This window comes from Taeniopygia guttata, chromosome 27 (assembly GCF_048771995.1).
Source record: "Taeniopygia guttata chromosome 27, bTaeGut7.mat, whole genome shotgun sequence".
Classification (NCBI taxonomy): domain Eukaryota; kingdom Metazoa; phylum Chordata; class Aves; order Passeriformes; family Estrildidae; genus Taeniopygia; species Taeniopygia guttata.
This window is the reverse complement of record NC_133052.1, coordinates 5,534,253-5,549,283: the sequence shown is the minus strand read 5'-3', so window position 1 is coordinate 5,549,283 and position 15,031 is coordinate 5,534,253. Positions and strand designations below refer to the sequence as shown.

Genomic DNA, 15,031 nt, shown 5'->3' with positions numbered 1-15,031 from the left:
CTCCTGAGTCCCTGTGCGGGCGCCACTTAAAGCCAGGGAACCTCAGGAAAACGGGAAACTGGACAAGACAAACGCACATCCAATCAATATGATTAATGCAACGTTCTCCGTTTATTCAAAATCAGACGGTAGTTTATATAAGCTTCTACATAGTTTACAGAAACAAAGACACTCTGATTGGTAGGCTAACATTGTTTACCTTTTCCTTAAAACGGCCTACACTGTACACCATAAAACCTATACTAGTTCACACCCGGTGGTCCCCACAATACCTTAAGACTATTTTCTATCTGCGCCACAACTCTGAATTTCTAACTGCGTCAGAGGCCTGAAGGCCCCACCAGGCCTCAATCTGAGGCCTAGCCTGGAGTAGCTCAACTTTCACAATTCATGCCCTCTTTCTCTCAAAAATGCTGCAACACTTGGGTTACAAATTGAGTGATCATTGGAGCCACCCCCCTTCGGGCCTCTAATTTAATGGGGTACTGTTTAACTCTCACCGGTTTTGCCCCTTCTTTCAACTCTATCACAACTGGGTGTGCCGCCTTGGATTTCCCGGGGGTTCCCGTTTCCCATACCCAAGGCACCACGGCATTACTAATTTCATCAGGGATTGGAGCTGGATCCACTTCTCGAATTACAAAAATTTTCCCAATCTCCTCATCTGGAATCTCCAATTTAACACGGCCTCCCTCAAATAATATTTTGGCATTCAACAAAAATAGTAGGTCCCGCCCGAATAAAGGCTGGGGGCAATTTGGCATATATAAAAATTGGTGGTCTAATTCCTTTCCTCCAAACTTTAAACTTAAGGGTTGCAAAAAGGGTCTTTCCTCTAATTGACCCGTAGCCCCTATTACCTGTACCGTGGTGTCACTAAGGGGTCCTAATCGCTTATTCAAAACTGAATGTGTGGCTCCTGTGTCAACCATAAACTCCTGTTCCCTTCCAGCTACCTCTATTCTTACCCTCAAATCCCGGTCTAGTCCGCTCTGATTCTGAAAATTTCCAAGCATCATCGCCTGAGCCTGTGCTTGGGCACCATCTACTGGCATCATTGGGAATCTTCCCACTAATCCAGCATTATTCCCTATCCCATTCCTCACTGGACACTCATTCTTCCAATGTCCCAGTTGGCGACAAAAAGCACACTGATTAGGCCCTAACCCATTCTGTCTTCCATTGTTTGTTCCTAGTAACCCTAAGTCTTGGAAGCCTCCCCTTCCTACTCCAAATCCTCTACCACGACCCCTTCCGCGACCCCTGCCTCGTTGACCTCCTCCCCGTCCCGCAGTTTGCTGAATTATTGCCAATATCCCTGCCTGCTGCCGCTTAGCTGTTTCCTTTTCTCTATTATTATACACTTTCCATGCTACCTCCAGCATCTTATCAAGCTTTCGGGTGTCATCCCCTTCCAACTTTTGTAGTTTCTTCCTAATATCATCCTGCGATTGTCCCATGAATAGTAGGGCTAACTGTAGTTGACCTGGTTCCACTTCAATTTCTAAATTAGTATACCGCCGAGCAGTTTCCCTCAGTCTCTCTAAAAAGGCTGAGGGTGATTCATTCTTCTCTTGCCTTATTGAATATAACTTAGACCAGTTCAATGTTTTAGGCATCCCCGTCCGAACCCCCTCTATTAATAGGTCTTGATATTTTCGTATGGCTCTATAGCCCTCCGCGTTATTCGGGTTCCACCCCGGATCATCACTAGGAACCAGCTCATCCACAGTTTCCCTAGTCCTCTGCAACCTTATCTCTTCCCTGGCCCTTTCCCTGGTTGCCTGTAATACCATTTCCTTTTCTGTAGAATCCATTATAATGTCCAATAACACCTGTAAATCATTCCAATCAGGATTCTGAGTTTTAATCACCATTTTCACTACTCGTGCCACCCTTTCGGGGTCCTCCCGATAGCTGCCAGCTGATTGTTTCCAAATTACCAAATCACCCGGGGAGAGAGGAACCTTTATAAGAACCCTTCCCCCTTGAGGACCCATGGCCTCTCTCAAGGGTGCTATCATATGAGGCCCTTCATTATTCCACCTCCCATGCCGGGTCCTTGCTGCAATAGGGGTTCTTTGTTCTACGGGGGAACGGGTGTGAGAATTAGAATTGGCAGGGGCTTGCATCTCAGCCTGACTCCCCAGAGAATCATCAAAATGGATAGTTTCCCTTTCATCCTCATCCTCATCAGAGTCAGTCCCCAACTCCTCTTGCTCCTGCTCTGATCTTTCCCTAGGGAGTGACGGCGCCGAGGGAACAGGACAAGCAGAAGGAGCAATTAATATGGACAAATCCTCCTCTCGTCCAGAGGTTTTTACAGCACATTTTACACATACCTCCCTTGCCTTACACCCAGAACACTCATCCTGATTATCTTCCACCTTTAATACCAGAATACCACACTCTTTTTGCCATTCAGTTTTCTGTCCTAAATAATAAAACAAATCCAAGTACGGTATCTCATCCCATTTCTCATTTTCCCTAAGGTATTGCATTAAGGGGGTTATCAGCGAGGCATCCAATGTGCCATTCAGGGGTAACTCCGGCCCCCCCTCAGATGCATAGAGGGGCCACCAATGATTACAATAATCCAGCATTTTTCTTTTATCCAAATCCTGATAAAACCCCGCACTTTTCCATCGTCTCAGTAAGCATCCTAAAGGAGTATTCCCGGGCACCTTCCCATTAGATTGAACCAATGCCTTAAAGGTCTTAAACGGCATCATCTATAATACAAAACGCACACACCACACTATAATTAAAAGTACCTTTAACAAAATCAAATACAAAGAAATGATTATTAGCTGCAACAATACCGTGAAAGGAAACATTAACTAAACCAACCAACTTGCCACTACTCGACGCCGCGAGGGGCAAGTGCCAAGCCTGCGTAGCTTTCGCTTCGACTTACAGTCGGCGCCTAGGCTTTCCACCAAGACGTCTATATCCCAACCCAGCGAGGATTAATGCCTCGTCTTATGGGCAGGAAACCAAAACCCACAACAGAAAATACAGCACCTTCGGGCTTACCTTCCACAGTCGTCCGTCAGGCGCGGGGGTCGGGCGCAGACCGATGACTCCCCGAGAAATCCTCGGTGCCGGCGTGGAGTGGATCAGAATGCGAACCGCCCCAGCCACCCTCGGAGTCCTGCCGCGGTCGCCAGAAAACTGTTGCCCGTAAAGAAAACACAAAACAACCGAAGTCGTTTTATGCGGTGCTTTATTGAGGGCCCTGGGAGCCTGAGGACTAACGTCCAAAGTCAGAGACCCCCGAGCTAACAAACCATTCCGTTTATATAGAGTCTATATCAACGGTTGCTTCATTCAACACATATTTGTCAACGTTACACTCCAACAATCATTTATTTACAGATTAGTCCTTGTTTAAATTGAACACTTTTATGATTATAACTCCTCTTCACGCTGTTAGGTAAAAACAATGTATTCCCCCAAGACCTACCCATCCATCATGTGAATAACGACATGTTCTACCACAGCCTACTCTTGGAATGTATTCTGAAATAAGTTCCTACCTTTCCAGTATTCCGTACTGCCCTTACCTAACAACTGTTTCTAACAACACACAGCCTATGGCCTACTAAGAATTCTAAGCCTTAGCCAAACTACTTCTACTAAACTTTTGCTAGTCTGAAATGCAACAAAAGCAGTTTCTCTTCTCCTTCATGGAATTGGCCAAATTCAGTTCCAGCTGGGCCTTTACTTTTCTACCTTTCTCCCTGCATGCCCCAATGACATCCCTGCCATCCTCCTGTTGTGCTGCCCTTCTTGCAAAGCTGTAAATTGTGTGTTTTCCCTGAGTCCCAGGCAAAGCTTCCTGCTCAGCGGCTCTGCTTCCTCAGCAGCTCGTCTTCGGGCACACGGGCAATTTCCTCATGGAAAGGGTGGTCAGGCCTTGGCAGGGGCTGCCCAAGGAGGTGGTGGACTGGCCGGGCCAGGAGGGGTCCAAGGAAGTGGCTGGAGGTAGCACTGAGTTCTCTGGCCTGGCCGGCAAGGTGGGGATCGGGCACAGGATGGACGCGCTGAAGGCGGAGGTCTTTTCCATCGTCAGTGACTCTGGGGGCTCCGTGACTCTGTGGCCAGGCCGGGAGGCCGCCTTGCCCCAATCACCGCCGGAGCCGCCCCGGCCCGAGAAAAGCCAGCGAAAGGCTCATCAGTTTACTGAAAGAGAGGGAGAGATGCCTCCCCGGTCACCATCATGGACAGAACAGACAGAACTTGGGGATATTCATTACATTTATTGCCAAGGAAATCAGAGCAGGATAATGAGAAGCAAAAGAAATTTCAACAGCACCTGCAGCCCCAAACCCATGGCAAAACCTGGCCACACAAACCAAATACAAATGGGAATGGCTCCACAGTGACACAGAGCAGGCTTAGATCCTGTGTTCAGGAGAAATTCTTCCCTGTGAGGGCAGGGAGTCCCTGGCACAGGGTGCCCAGAGCAGCTGTGGTGCCCCTGGAGCCCTGGAAGTGCCTAAGGCCAGGTTGGAGGGGGCTTGGAGCAGCCTGGGACAAGGGAAGGTTTCCCTGCCATGGCAGTGGTGGCAGTGGATGGACCTCAAGGCTCCTTCCAAGCCAATCCATTCCATGATTCCAAAGATTGACAGCTCTGAGACAGAGTCATTTGGTGACATCACGGCCTGAACTGCTGTTTGCTGCGAGTTCTAAAGCACCACCACGGTGACACAAGCAATGCGACAGTGACATGAGAAGGACCACTGTGACATCGGCAGCACCACTGTGACACAGGAACTGCCACAGCTCCAGCTCAGGTCTGCATCCCAGGTGACTGCAGCCAGTCCTGCCTCGCCATGGACCTGGTGATGCGTCTCGTGCGCGCTCTGCTCCTGCTGGCCCTGCTGCTGGCAGTAGCCCCCTCCCCGAGAGCGGCCAAGGAGCTCTGCCCAGAGCCCTGCCGCTGCCCAGGCCGTCGGCAGCTGAACTGCGGCCACGCCGGCCTGGCCACCGTGCCCCCGGCCAGCCGCCGCCGAGCCCTGACCGTGCTGTGAGTCCCGCGGCCCCACAGAGCCCTGCAGCTGCCCCTCCTCAGCTCCCTGTGTCTGCAAAGCCCACCTGGGACACCCGGGGCACTCCCTGGCCACAGATGGGGGGGCCTGAGCTCGGCATCAGGGTGAAGCCAGGCTGGGCACACTGTGCTTTCTCCAGGCAAAGCCTGCTTCCAGCTCAGCAGGCCAACGGCAGGGAAATGGCTTTTCCTGAGGGGGGACCGGGTCTTTTGTCTCTTTGCAGAGATTTCACTGGCAACTCCATTGCTACTGTTGGAAAACAAGCCTGGAAGGACTACCCATGGACTGAGACCTTGTAAGTGCCCTGCAGCCTTTCAAATGGCAGGAGTTTGTGGATTTTGCCTCCTTTGGTCTGGGGCTGGAGCAGCTGCCCCCACTCCACCCACTTCCATAGGAATTCAAAGCTCGGCTGCTCTGCAAGGAGGGCTGTGAATCTCTACAGCTTCCCAGCAGGGCAAGAATTGCTGAGAGTCTCTTGCAGCTCAGGGCACCATCCCAGTGTCTGTCTGCCCAGGGATCAAGCTGTGCTCAGCTTCAGCCGGCCAGGAGCAAGGGCCTGCTCTGGCCAGGAGTGGGGACGATCCCTGCAGTGACCCAGAGCGATGCTTCAGTCGTGCTGCTGCAGGAGATTTTCCCAGGACGATCCCATTTGCTGCAGGCCAGTGGCCGCTGTCACAATGTCCCTGTGTCTCCTTGCAGAGTGCTCAGAGACAATGAGCTGCGGGCTGTGAAGAGCCATTCCGTGGAGGGGCTGTTCCTGCTGAAGCACCTGTAAGCACCGTGCCCTGCCCAGGGCGGAGGGCTCCCTGGGGCCCTGCTGCTCAGGCCGCGGGCACATGGTGCCCTTTGTCCCTCCTGGGATGCAGGCTGCAGAGGCAAGTAAAAGGGACAGGGCAAATGGAAGTGACATTTGTTGTTCTAACTGCAACAGGGATTTGTCCTGCAACGAGATCCTGTCCATTGAGGAACGGGCTTTTGAGCCACTGCCTTTCCTGAAGTTTCTGTGAGTGATCAAGTTTCTTTCTGGTGTCTTCAGCTCAGCCTTTGCACTGGGCAGCCTTCCTGTGTAGGAAAATGCTCCTGTTCCCCTAAATCTGCCCTGTCCAGAGCCCAGCTGAGCTGCAGAGGTCAATGCCGATGGCTGGAAGGCCACGCCAGGGCACAGACCCCAGGGAGCTTGTCCACACGCAGCCATCAGAGCAGCCAGTTCTTGCAGCCTTGGCTGCATCGTGGAACAGAAGGAGAGTTCAGCCTTTGCTTCCTCTCCTGGGCAGGCTACAAACACTGAGAAAGCAGCAGTTTCCTCCCGTTTCCACCTTGGCTTTGCACCTTTCCTGCAAAGAGATCCCGCTTTGCCCCCTCTTTCTGTAGGGCAGGCCCGATTCCTGTGTGTGACCTCCTCTTTCCCCAGAAATCTCTCCGGGAATGGCCTCACACGGATCCGCAGCGGCACTTTCCAGGCCTGGCATGGGATGCAGTTCCTCCAGGAGCTGTAAGTGGCACCAGGGCTAAAGGCCCGCCAGGGCGAGTCTCTGCAGGGTCTCTGCCAGGTCTGTGGGCAAAAGCAGACTTGCCCTGGGGAAAGTCCTGATTCTGACAGTGGATGTCAGCCAGGGAGCACCAGGAGTGTGCAGCTGCAAAGGCCCTTTCCCCTGCCCTGCTCACCTCCTGCAAGGCTTCCTTGAAAGCCGCCAGGCCGTCCCCACGTGCCCGGCACACGCATCTCACATCCTCACCATCAGCCCTGACAGAGCTCTGTATTTTCTCAGGATCCTCAGCCACAACCCACTGGCTGTCATTGCTGACGCTGCCTTCTTCAAGCTGCCCTCCGTGAGCTCTCTGTAAGTATTGGCTCATCTGGAGCAGATCCACAGAGACCTGTGTCTCTCTCGAGCGCCCTGTTCTCAGGAAAGCAGCGCAAGTGCTCGAGCAAATCTCCCCCTTGCCCAGCCTGAGTCTGCTGGAGACACAAGGAGCCCGGCTTCAGCAGAGCAAGGCAAAGGCCAAGCAGTGCTGGTGTGTCCCCAGCTGCACAGCAACCCAGGAACTGGGACACAAACTTTCAGGCATGAGAGCCCATCCAGGTCTGGGGCCAGGTGGAGAGGCCGCAGGGCTCTGGGAATAAACTGCACTCGTGCCAGCAGCTCCAGGCTCCGGCCTGCTTCAGGGACTTGGGTGCCCTCAGGGGAGAGCAGCTGGAGAGTCGGGAGAGGGGCAATCCTTTCTGGTGGCATCTGTCTGCCACGAGAGCTGCAGGATTGCCCTCCTGATTCCCATGGGCTGGCTTAGAGCAGGGCGAGGCAGAGGGGAGCTGGGCTCCAGAATGGCTTCTCTTGGAGCAGGCAGAAGTGGATGCCTCTGCCAGCAGCACCAGCATCATCAGGGCCCTGGGCCCTCTGCTCTCAGAGCAGAGTTCTGGCAATGTCACCATGGAATTTCATGAGCTCTTTCCAATGCTTGCAGAGACCTGAGTGCCACCCAAGTGACCCCACAGACGCTGCTGCTGCTGCTGCAGTCCACAGTGAGCTTGGAAACCCTGTGAGTGTGTGCGACTGAGCCCCAGCCACCAGCAGGCCCCGAGTGCTGGGACAAGGGCTCTACTTGGGAAACAAATCCGTGTGCCATAAAACCACAACAAGCCCAGTAAGCTCCAGAGTTGCTGTTCCTTCTGGGAACGTGCCAAAACTCACTGGCTCAGAGGCAGAATCTCACCTTTCGGGTGACTTGCTGCAGGTTTCTCACAGGGGAGTTGGAACTTCAGGCGGGTGCATTTCTGTGTCATGTGGTATTTTGGGAGCACTTCTACTTTCCAGGTTAAAATCCCCTTTTCAGTGTTTGGCATGGGGAGTCAGGGGCCTTTCCCAGAGCTGTGGCACACAGTTAGGCACAACCCCCATGTGTGGTATCCAGGCATTCCCTGAGCTGGGCTCCGATGGAGCCATGGACTGGGTGGCCAGGTGTTCCTGCAATATCCCCTCTTGTCTTTAGCCAAGTGCCCAAGGAGGCGGCCTGCTGCCTGTGCCAGGAGCGTCCCCGGCCCGAGAGCCCCTGCAGGACCATCCAGTTCCTGTGCCAGAAGCTGTGCAGCACCAGCGCCCCGCAGTGCGGTTGGTGTCCGGAGGGGCTGGGGGAGCTCAAACTGCCACTTGGCCTGAGGCTGGGGAGATGCTGCAGCACTGCCCTGTGCTGCAGGGGGGCTCCTGATCTCCCCTTGGAGTACAGGCTTTGGACAAAACACCTTGGGATGGGAAGTTCCTGGGGATTGTACATAGCTTGTGTGTCACATACTGCCTGGAGGAGGAACAGCTCGCTGGGCCCACCAAACCTACGACTTCCCTATCCACACCATGTCCCCCAGGCAAGGAAAGCAGGAATGCCCCGTGCCCTTCCCTGGTGCTGGAAGGCAATGTCTGCCCATCAAGAGATCTGGTGATTCCCCTAACAGCCTGGATTCTGCGCCACCCCACTGGCCACTGCAGGACAAAGGGCAGGGCCCGTGATGCGCTCTGCAGGCTGAACAGCAAGCACTGTCATCCCCGCCTTGGCCTGTGCAGGGGGAGCAAAGCACGGTCCTGCTCTAGCTGGGCACAGGGCACAGAACATCCTGTCCACAGCAGGGCCAGGCAAACAGATACAGCCAGGTTTCCAAGGTCCCCAGGGAGCTCACTTCTCTCGCTGGCTCAGCCCCAGCTTTCCCTTAGCACAGGCCCAGAGCTCTGGCGCCCTTGAGGAAGTTTTTCCTGCTGGAACAGCTTGAGCTGCTGCTCTTGGGAAGGGCCCCGGAGCAAAGGAGTCCCTGGGCTTTCTTCCCCTGCCAGTCTGTGCCCCCGTTGCAGTGCTGATCTTTCCTCTGGGGTCTCTGGCTCTTCACTGGCTCCTGCAGAGCAACCCAAGCCTGCTCTTCTGGAGCTGTGGCAACCTCTGTGACAGCCAACCCATTCCCCAGGGATCTTTCCTTCCCGTCCAAACAGAACCCCAGGAGACACCAGGAAAGAACCAGCTCTGTTCTCTGCCCCAAGGGGATAATGGGATGGATTGAAGGGCTCTTCTCCTTTCCACAATACATCCCCCACTCTGCTCTTGCGCTCCCTGGCCTTGAGATCAGCTCCTGCTGCTCCAGGTAGCCTCTGAGCCTGTGCTTGTGCCCAGCCGCTGATCTGCTCTCTCGGTGTTCTCCAGCTCACACAACTGCGCTAGAGGCACGGGGAGAAACAATGGACATGGAACAACGCAGAGAGCTGAACAGCAGCCCAGTGTTGAGCCTCAAGCCCAAGGAGCCTTCACTGGGAGATGATGGAACTGCAACGCTTGCGGTTGCCCTGGCCCTGAGCACGGAGGGTGATGTCAGCAGCCTGGACAGTTCCAGACCAAATTCATATCCCCCTCAGCATCTCTTGGGGCATGAAGGCCAAAGAAGTGCCGATGACCTGAGGGCCAAGCTCAAGAAGAAGGTGCACAAGGCTGAAAGCATCAAGACTGTGGAAAGCATTGTCCCACACCAGCCCCAGCCTGCCTGGCTGAAGCATGTGGTGGGAAAGGCACCCTCAAGCTGGGATCACAAGCAGCAAGAGGCACATTTGAACCGGCAAGCAATAAACCCCTGGGATGTAGCTGGTGGGTTGAATCCCAATCATTACAATTCTCTTGACCAACCCCTTAGATATGAGGTGGAAGGTCAATCTCCACGGCAGAACTCCATAATGAGTATCAAAGAGCAGCAGGGTAGCCGGCAGAAGCAAATGGACTCAAGACTGAACTGGCAAATACTAAACCCCTGGTATGTAGTTGGTGGGTTAAACCCTAATGATGATGACTCCAGTTTTGGACACCACAGAGATAAGGAGAAAGATCCAGCTCCAAGGCAGAACTATGTCAATTCTCACAAACAACCAAAGGAGTGGGACAGCCAGGATTGGGTTGGACATAATCAGCTTTTCTACCAAGTGTTGAGCCCTGTGAACGCAGAGCAAGAGCCCAGAGCCACCGACACCAAAGATGAACAGCATCTAAACAGGAACCTGGATTTTCTCTCTGACCCGTTGGTTCAGAGCCACCCTGCTGCGAGCAGGAGAGGAGGAGCCATGGCTGGAGAGGAGCATTCCTCTATAGACAGCCACCTCCTGATCACCTCTGACACCACAGACACACACTGGAAGCAAGAGGATGAAGGATCCAGGTTCCTCAATAAACCTTGGAGCCCTCAAAGTCCAGACCTTGCTCCAGTTCACAGAGAACTCTTGGAAACCACGGCTGATCGTCTCGTGCGCTTGCTGGTACCAGACAAAAGCCTGCAGATGTTCATGGCCCACGTGGAGAGAGCTCTAATGGAGGACTGCAGCCTGCCCCAGCTCAAGCAGGCCTGTGCCAAGATGGTCTCAAAGATTGGGCTGCTTCTAAAGGTGCTCAGTGTGAGGCAAGGGAACCAGGGAGCCTCTGATGGCATGGGCCGGTGTCCTCTGCAAGTGAACATCTACAAGCACACAGCTCTGGAGGAGGATCAGGAGACCACAGAGAAGGTAGGAGAGCTACAGGGACTTCTGCATGTGTCCTTCTGGGCAAGGGAGAATCGAAGGACTAATTCTCTTGCCCCCCATGATCTTCTTTCCTTTTTTCTCAGCCAAAGCCAGAGACCATGGATGAGACAATCCCGTTCATTGTATTGCTGTCTGTCATCGCAGTCATTTTACTGATACTGAAGTGTGTCTTCCACGTAAGTCAATATCTTGTTTGACACACAGCTGTCTGTCTTGTAGCTGCAGTGCCCAGATGCCTCTGCATGTGCTGGGAAGCACAGGAGATGTTTTTCCAAGCCTGGAGCTTGTGGCAGCATCCACAGCACCCAGCTCAGCAGGGCCCTGCCTGCCTGGGGGAAGCTTGTCCTGCCTTCTCTCCCAGCTCTCCCCAGCTCTGCTTTGCTCTCCTGCCTTCAGCCACAGCAATGAGATTGGGAGCTCTGGGAGTTCAGAAGAGCTCTTGGAGTTCGTGCAGAGAGGAACAGGAAATTAGGAAGGAAGAACCGGGTCTTTTTAAAATAATTGTTGCTGTCACAGACATGCACGTGTGTAGAACAGGCTGGGTTGGATGAAGGATCTTTTGGTCTCCCATGTTCTGTAGAGTATGACAAGAAAACTTTGATGTTAAAAGTCTGTCTCCTTTCCAAGGTGTGTTCCCGATGTGCTACACCTGTTTGCCAGCAGCTACTCAGAAGGAAATCATGGCTGAGAAGGTAACTGCTCCCTGCCCATGCCACTGCTGTGCTACCAAGAGTCTTTCCTGCGCAGAGCAACTCCTCCTGGAGCCCCGCAGCCGTGCAGGTGCCGCTGCCCAGGACTCCCCCGGCCGTGTTTCCAAGACGTCGCGTTTGGGGGAGCCCCGGGAAAGCGGCTCCTGAGCGACAGCGCTGGGCACGGCCAGGGGCTCCTAGCCCAACCAGCCCTTCATGCACCAGTGATGGTCCCCCAGATTGGGTGCACGTGCTGGGCCAGCCAGGGATATCCTTTCTGGAGCCCCCATCTTTCTTGGGCTCAGCTGAAATGTTTGGAGCAGGGAGAGGTGCTGCACCTCCTGCAGCCTGCCCTGTCCAAACCTCCCTGCTTGTTTTCTTTGGTTTTCAGGTTGTCTGTAAAACTGCAACAGAGATGGAGGAAGAACAAGTACATGGAGGCAGAGGGTGCAGAGCAGGTAAGGGCAGGGAGCAGATGCCAGTTCTGCTCTTGTGCCTGCACCACCAGCTCTTCCTCACCTCTCCAAATCCTTCCCTTCCATGGCAATTTCCAGGACTTGCCTGAACTCAGCGAAGCTGAATTGCTGTTGCTTCAATACATCATGGACATCCTTGACAAAGAGGAAGAAGAATTACAGAAACAAATGCAGAAAGAGAACACAGATGTCTCACAGGAAGAGACACAATGTGAAGAACTTGAGTGAGGGAGAGAAGATTTTCAAGATGTGGGACAACATGAAAGTAAGATGCTAGCACTTGTTCTCTGACTCCTGATACAAGAACTGCTAAAACTTTCCTTGGCTGCTATTTCCTTATCTACTTCCTTGGATCCTAGTTCTTGACTTGGTGGCTATTTCCTTACTGCTGTCTCTCCAAGTATTTTCTTGCCTTTATTTCCTCAGATGTTGTTTCCTTGCTTTCATTCCAGATGGAAGAAGTCTCAGGAAATGCTGCTACCCAAAGACAAGATGCTCCTGCCTGGGCCCTGCCCTGCATCCAGCACGCCAAGATCTCAACTGCTGACTCCATGACCACTCTCTGTAGAGGAAGATGCTGCTGGTGGGTGCCATGCTTAGGACACCCCAAAGTCCCCTGGGGACTGAGACAGGGAGGATCCAGGAAGCCCCGGGTGTCCCAGGCACTCACTGCAGCCCAGCCTCTGGAGCCACAGCCTTTCTGGGGCCATGACATCCTGGAGGCACCCTGCACACGTGACAGGGTCCCCCTGCACAGCCCCATGTGCAGCTGTTGAGTCTGTTCCCAGATGGGAATGCTTTCCCAATAAATGCTGATTTTGTATAGCCAGAGGGTCCTGGAAGTGTCAATGTGTTTGCTGGGTTGTGCCCATTTCTGTGGTGCTGCATACATGTGTGCAGGGTTGTGCTTGTGTACCTGGCGCCAGAAGCAGGATTCACATTTGAAGTGACAATCACTGAAGCCCTGGGATGGAGTTGGTGGATTGAACCCCACTCATGACATACACAGACATAAAGAGGAAGTTCAAGCTCCAAGGTAGAACTATGCTAATTCTCGCAAACAGCCAAAGAAGCAGGACAGCCAGTATTGGGTTGGACATAATCAGCTTTTCTACCAGGTGTTGAGCCCTGTGAAAGCAGAGGAAGAGCTCAGAGTTGAGCAGTGTCTAAACAGGAACCTGGATTTTCTCTCTGACCTGTTGGTTCAGAGCCACCCTGCTGCGAGCAGGAGAGGAGGAGCCATGGCTGGAGAGGAGCATTCCTCTATAGACAGCCACCTCCTGATCACCTCTGACACCACAGACACACACTGGAAGCAAGAGGATGAAGGATCCAGGTTCCTCAATAAACCTTGGAGCCCTCAAAGTCCAGACCTTGCTCCGGTTCACGGAGAACTCTTGGAAACCACGGCTGATCGTATCGTGCACTTGCTGGTGCCGGACAAAAGCCTGCAGATGTTCATGGCCCACGTGGAGAGAGCTCTGAGGATGGACTGCAGCCTGCCCCAGCTCAAGCAGGCCTGTGCCAAGATGGTCTCAAAGATTGGGCTGCTTCTAAAGGTGCTCAGTGTAAGGCAAGGGAACAGGGAGCCTCTGATGGCATGGGCCGGTGTCCTCTGCAAGAGAATATGTCCACACACATGGCCTTGAGGAGGGGCAAGGAACTCACAGACAAGGTAGGAGAGCTGCAAGGACTGCTGTATGTGTCCTTCTCAGGATGAGTCCTCCTGCCCCTCAATACCTGATGAATGCCCCTAATAAAGAAGAAGAATTCCAGGAAAGACATAATGCAAAGAATTCAGGTGATGGGGAAAAGAATTTAAGAAGGTGACACAGTAACTGGGACACCAACCATTCACCTCCACCTCCTGTGCAAAGGAACTGCTGGGACTTTCCCTGGGTGCTTTTCCTGTTATTTCTTTGCTGTTACTTAAGTGAGAATGCCCCAGAGAAGCAGCAAGAGTGAGGGAATGCCATCACCCCAGGATGAGGTGCCTGTGCCCAGTGATTGCAGTGCATCCCAAGAGCCAGCACATTTATCCCTCTCTGCAGAGGAGGGTGCTGTGGGTGGCCACAAGCTCTGGACCCTGAGAGGAGGCAAATGGGATGAGGGTTTTCCTTATCTGTTGTGGCAATGTTCTCCCTGCATTCAATAAAAACAAAGTTTGTCCTTGTTCTTCCTGGTGTTGCCGATGTATTTGTAAAAGCAGTTTCTCCTCTCCTTCATGGAATTGGCCAAATTCAGTTCCAGCTGGGCCTTTACTTTTCTACCTTTCTCCCTGCATGCCCCAATGACATCCCTGCCATCCTCCTGTGGTGCTGCCCTTCTTGCAAAGCTGTAAATTGTGTGTTTTCCCTGAGTCCCAGGCAAAGCTTCCTGCTCAGCGGCTCTGCTTCCTCAGCAGCTCGTCTTCGGGCACACGGGCAATTTCCTCATGGAAAGGGTGGTCAGGCCTTGGCAGGGGCTGCCCAAGGAGGTGGTGGACTCACCGGGCCAGGAGGGGTCCAAGGAAGTGGCTGGAGGTGGCACTGAGTTCTCTGGCCTGGCCGGCAAGGTGGGGATCGGGCACAGGATGGACGCGCTGAAGGCGGAGGTCTTTTCCATCGTCAGTGACTTTGGGGGCTCCGTGACTCTGTGGTCTTTACTAAAAAGAAGAATTGCAGGAACAAATGCAGAAGGAGAACACAGATGTCTCGCAGGAAGAGATACAATGTGAAGAACTTGAGTGAGGGGAAGAGGACAGATGCAAACACTTCTTCTCCAGCTCCTGCACCTATATAGGAATAACAGAAACTTCCCTTTGATTCTAATTCCTGACTGCTATTCCCCTGTGTATTTCCTTGGATCCCAGTTCTTGCCTTGGAGGCTATTTCCTTACTGCTATTTCTTTGATTCTCATTGAATATTATTTCCTTCACAGTTCTTTCCTTGGAGGTTATTTCCTAATAAATGCTGGTTTTGTGCAAATAGAGTGTCCTGTGAGCAGGGAGAAATATCTGTATATGTTCAGGGCTGTGCACGTGTTTTTGTGTATATGTGTGTATGCTCATATGTCTGCTGCCAGAAGCAGGACTCACATTTGACCTGGCAAGGATTAAACCCCTGGGATGGAGCTGGTGGATCAAACCCCACTGATGATGCAAACCCCACTGAATTAAAATTTTCCTTGTTACTGCCCTTTTTGCTGATGTATTTGTAAAAGCAGTTTCTCTTCTCTTTTGCTGTGTTGTTCAGTCTGAACAAAAGGAGGCTCAGGGGGGACCTTCTGGCTCTCCCTG

At 52.9% G+C, this 15,031-nt stretch overlaps 1 protein-coding gene across 1 annotated transcript; it reads right to left on the bottom strand.

The window, feature by feature from the left end:
• Window positions 1-404: 404 nt before the first annotated feature.
• On the bottom strand, window positions 405-1,019 carry LOC140680705 (uncharacterized). The gene has a single exon (XM_072919031.1). It carries the CDS (start codon window positions 1,017-1,019, stop codon window positions 405-407), a length of 615 nt encoding a protein of 204 aa, XP_072775132.1.
• Window positions 1,020-15,031: the final 14,012 nt, after the last annotated feature.

Coding starts and splice junctions, on each gene's coding strand:
- LOC140680705 (XM_072919031.1), bottom strand. CDS start 1,019: ATGATGCTTGGAAATTTTCAGAATCAGAGCGGACTAGACCGGGATTTG.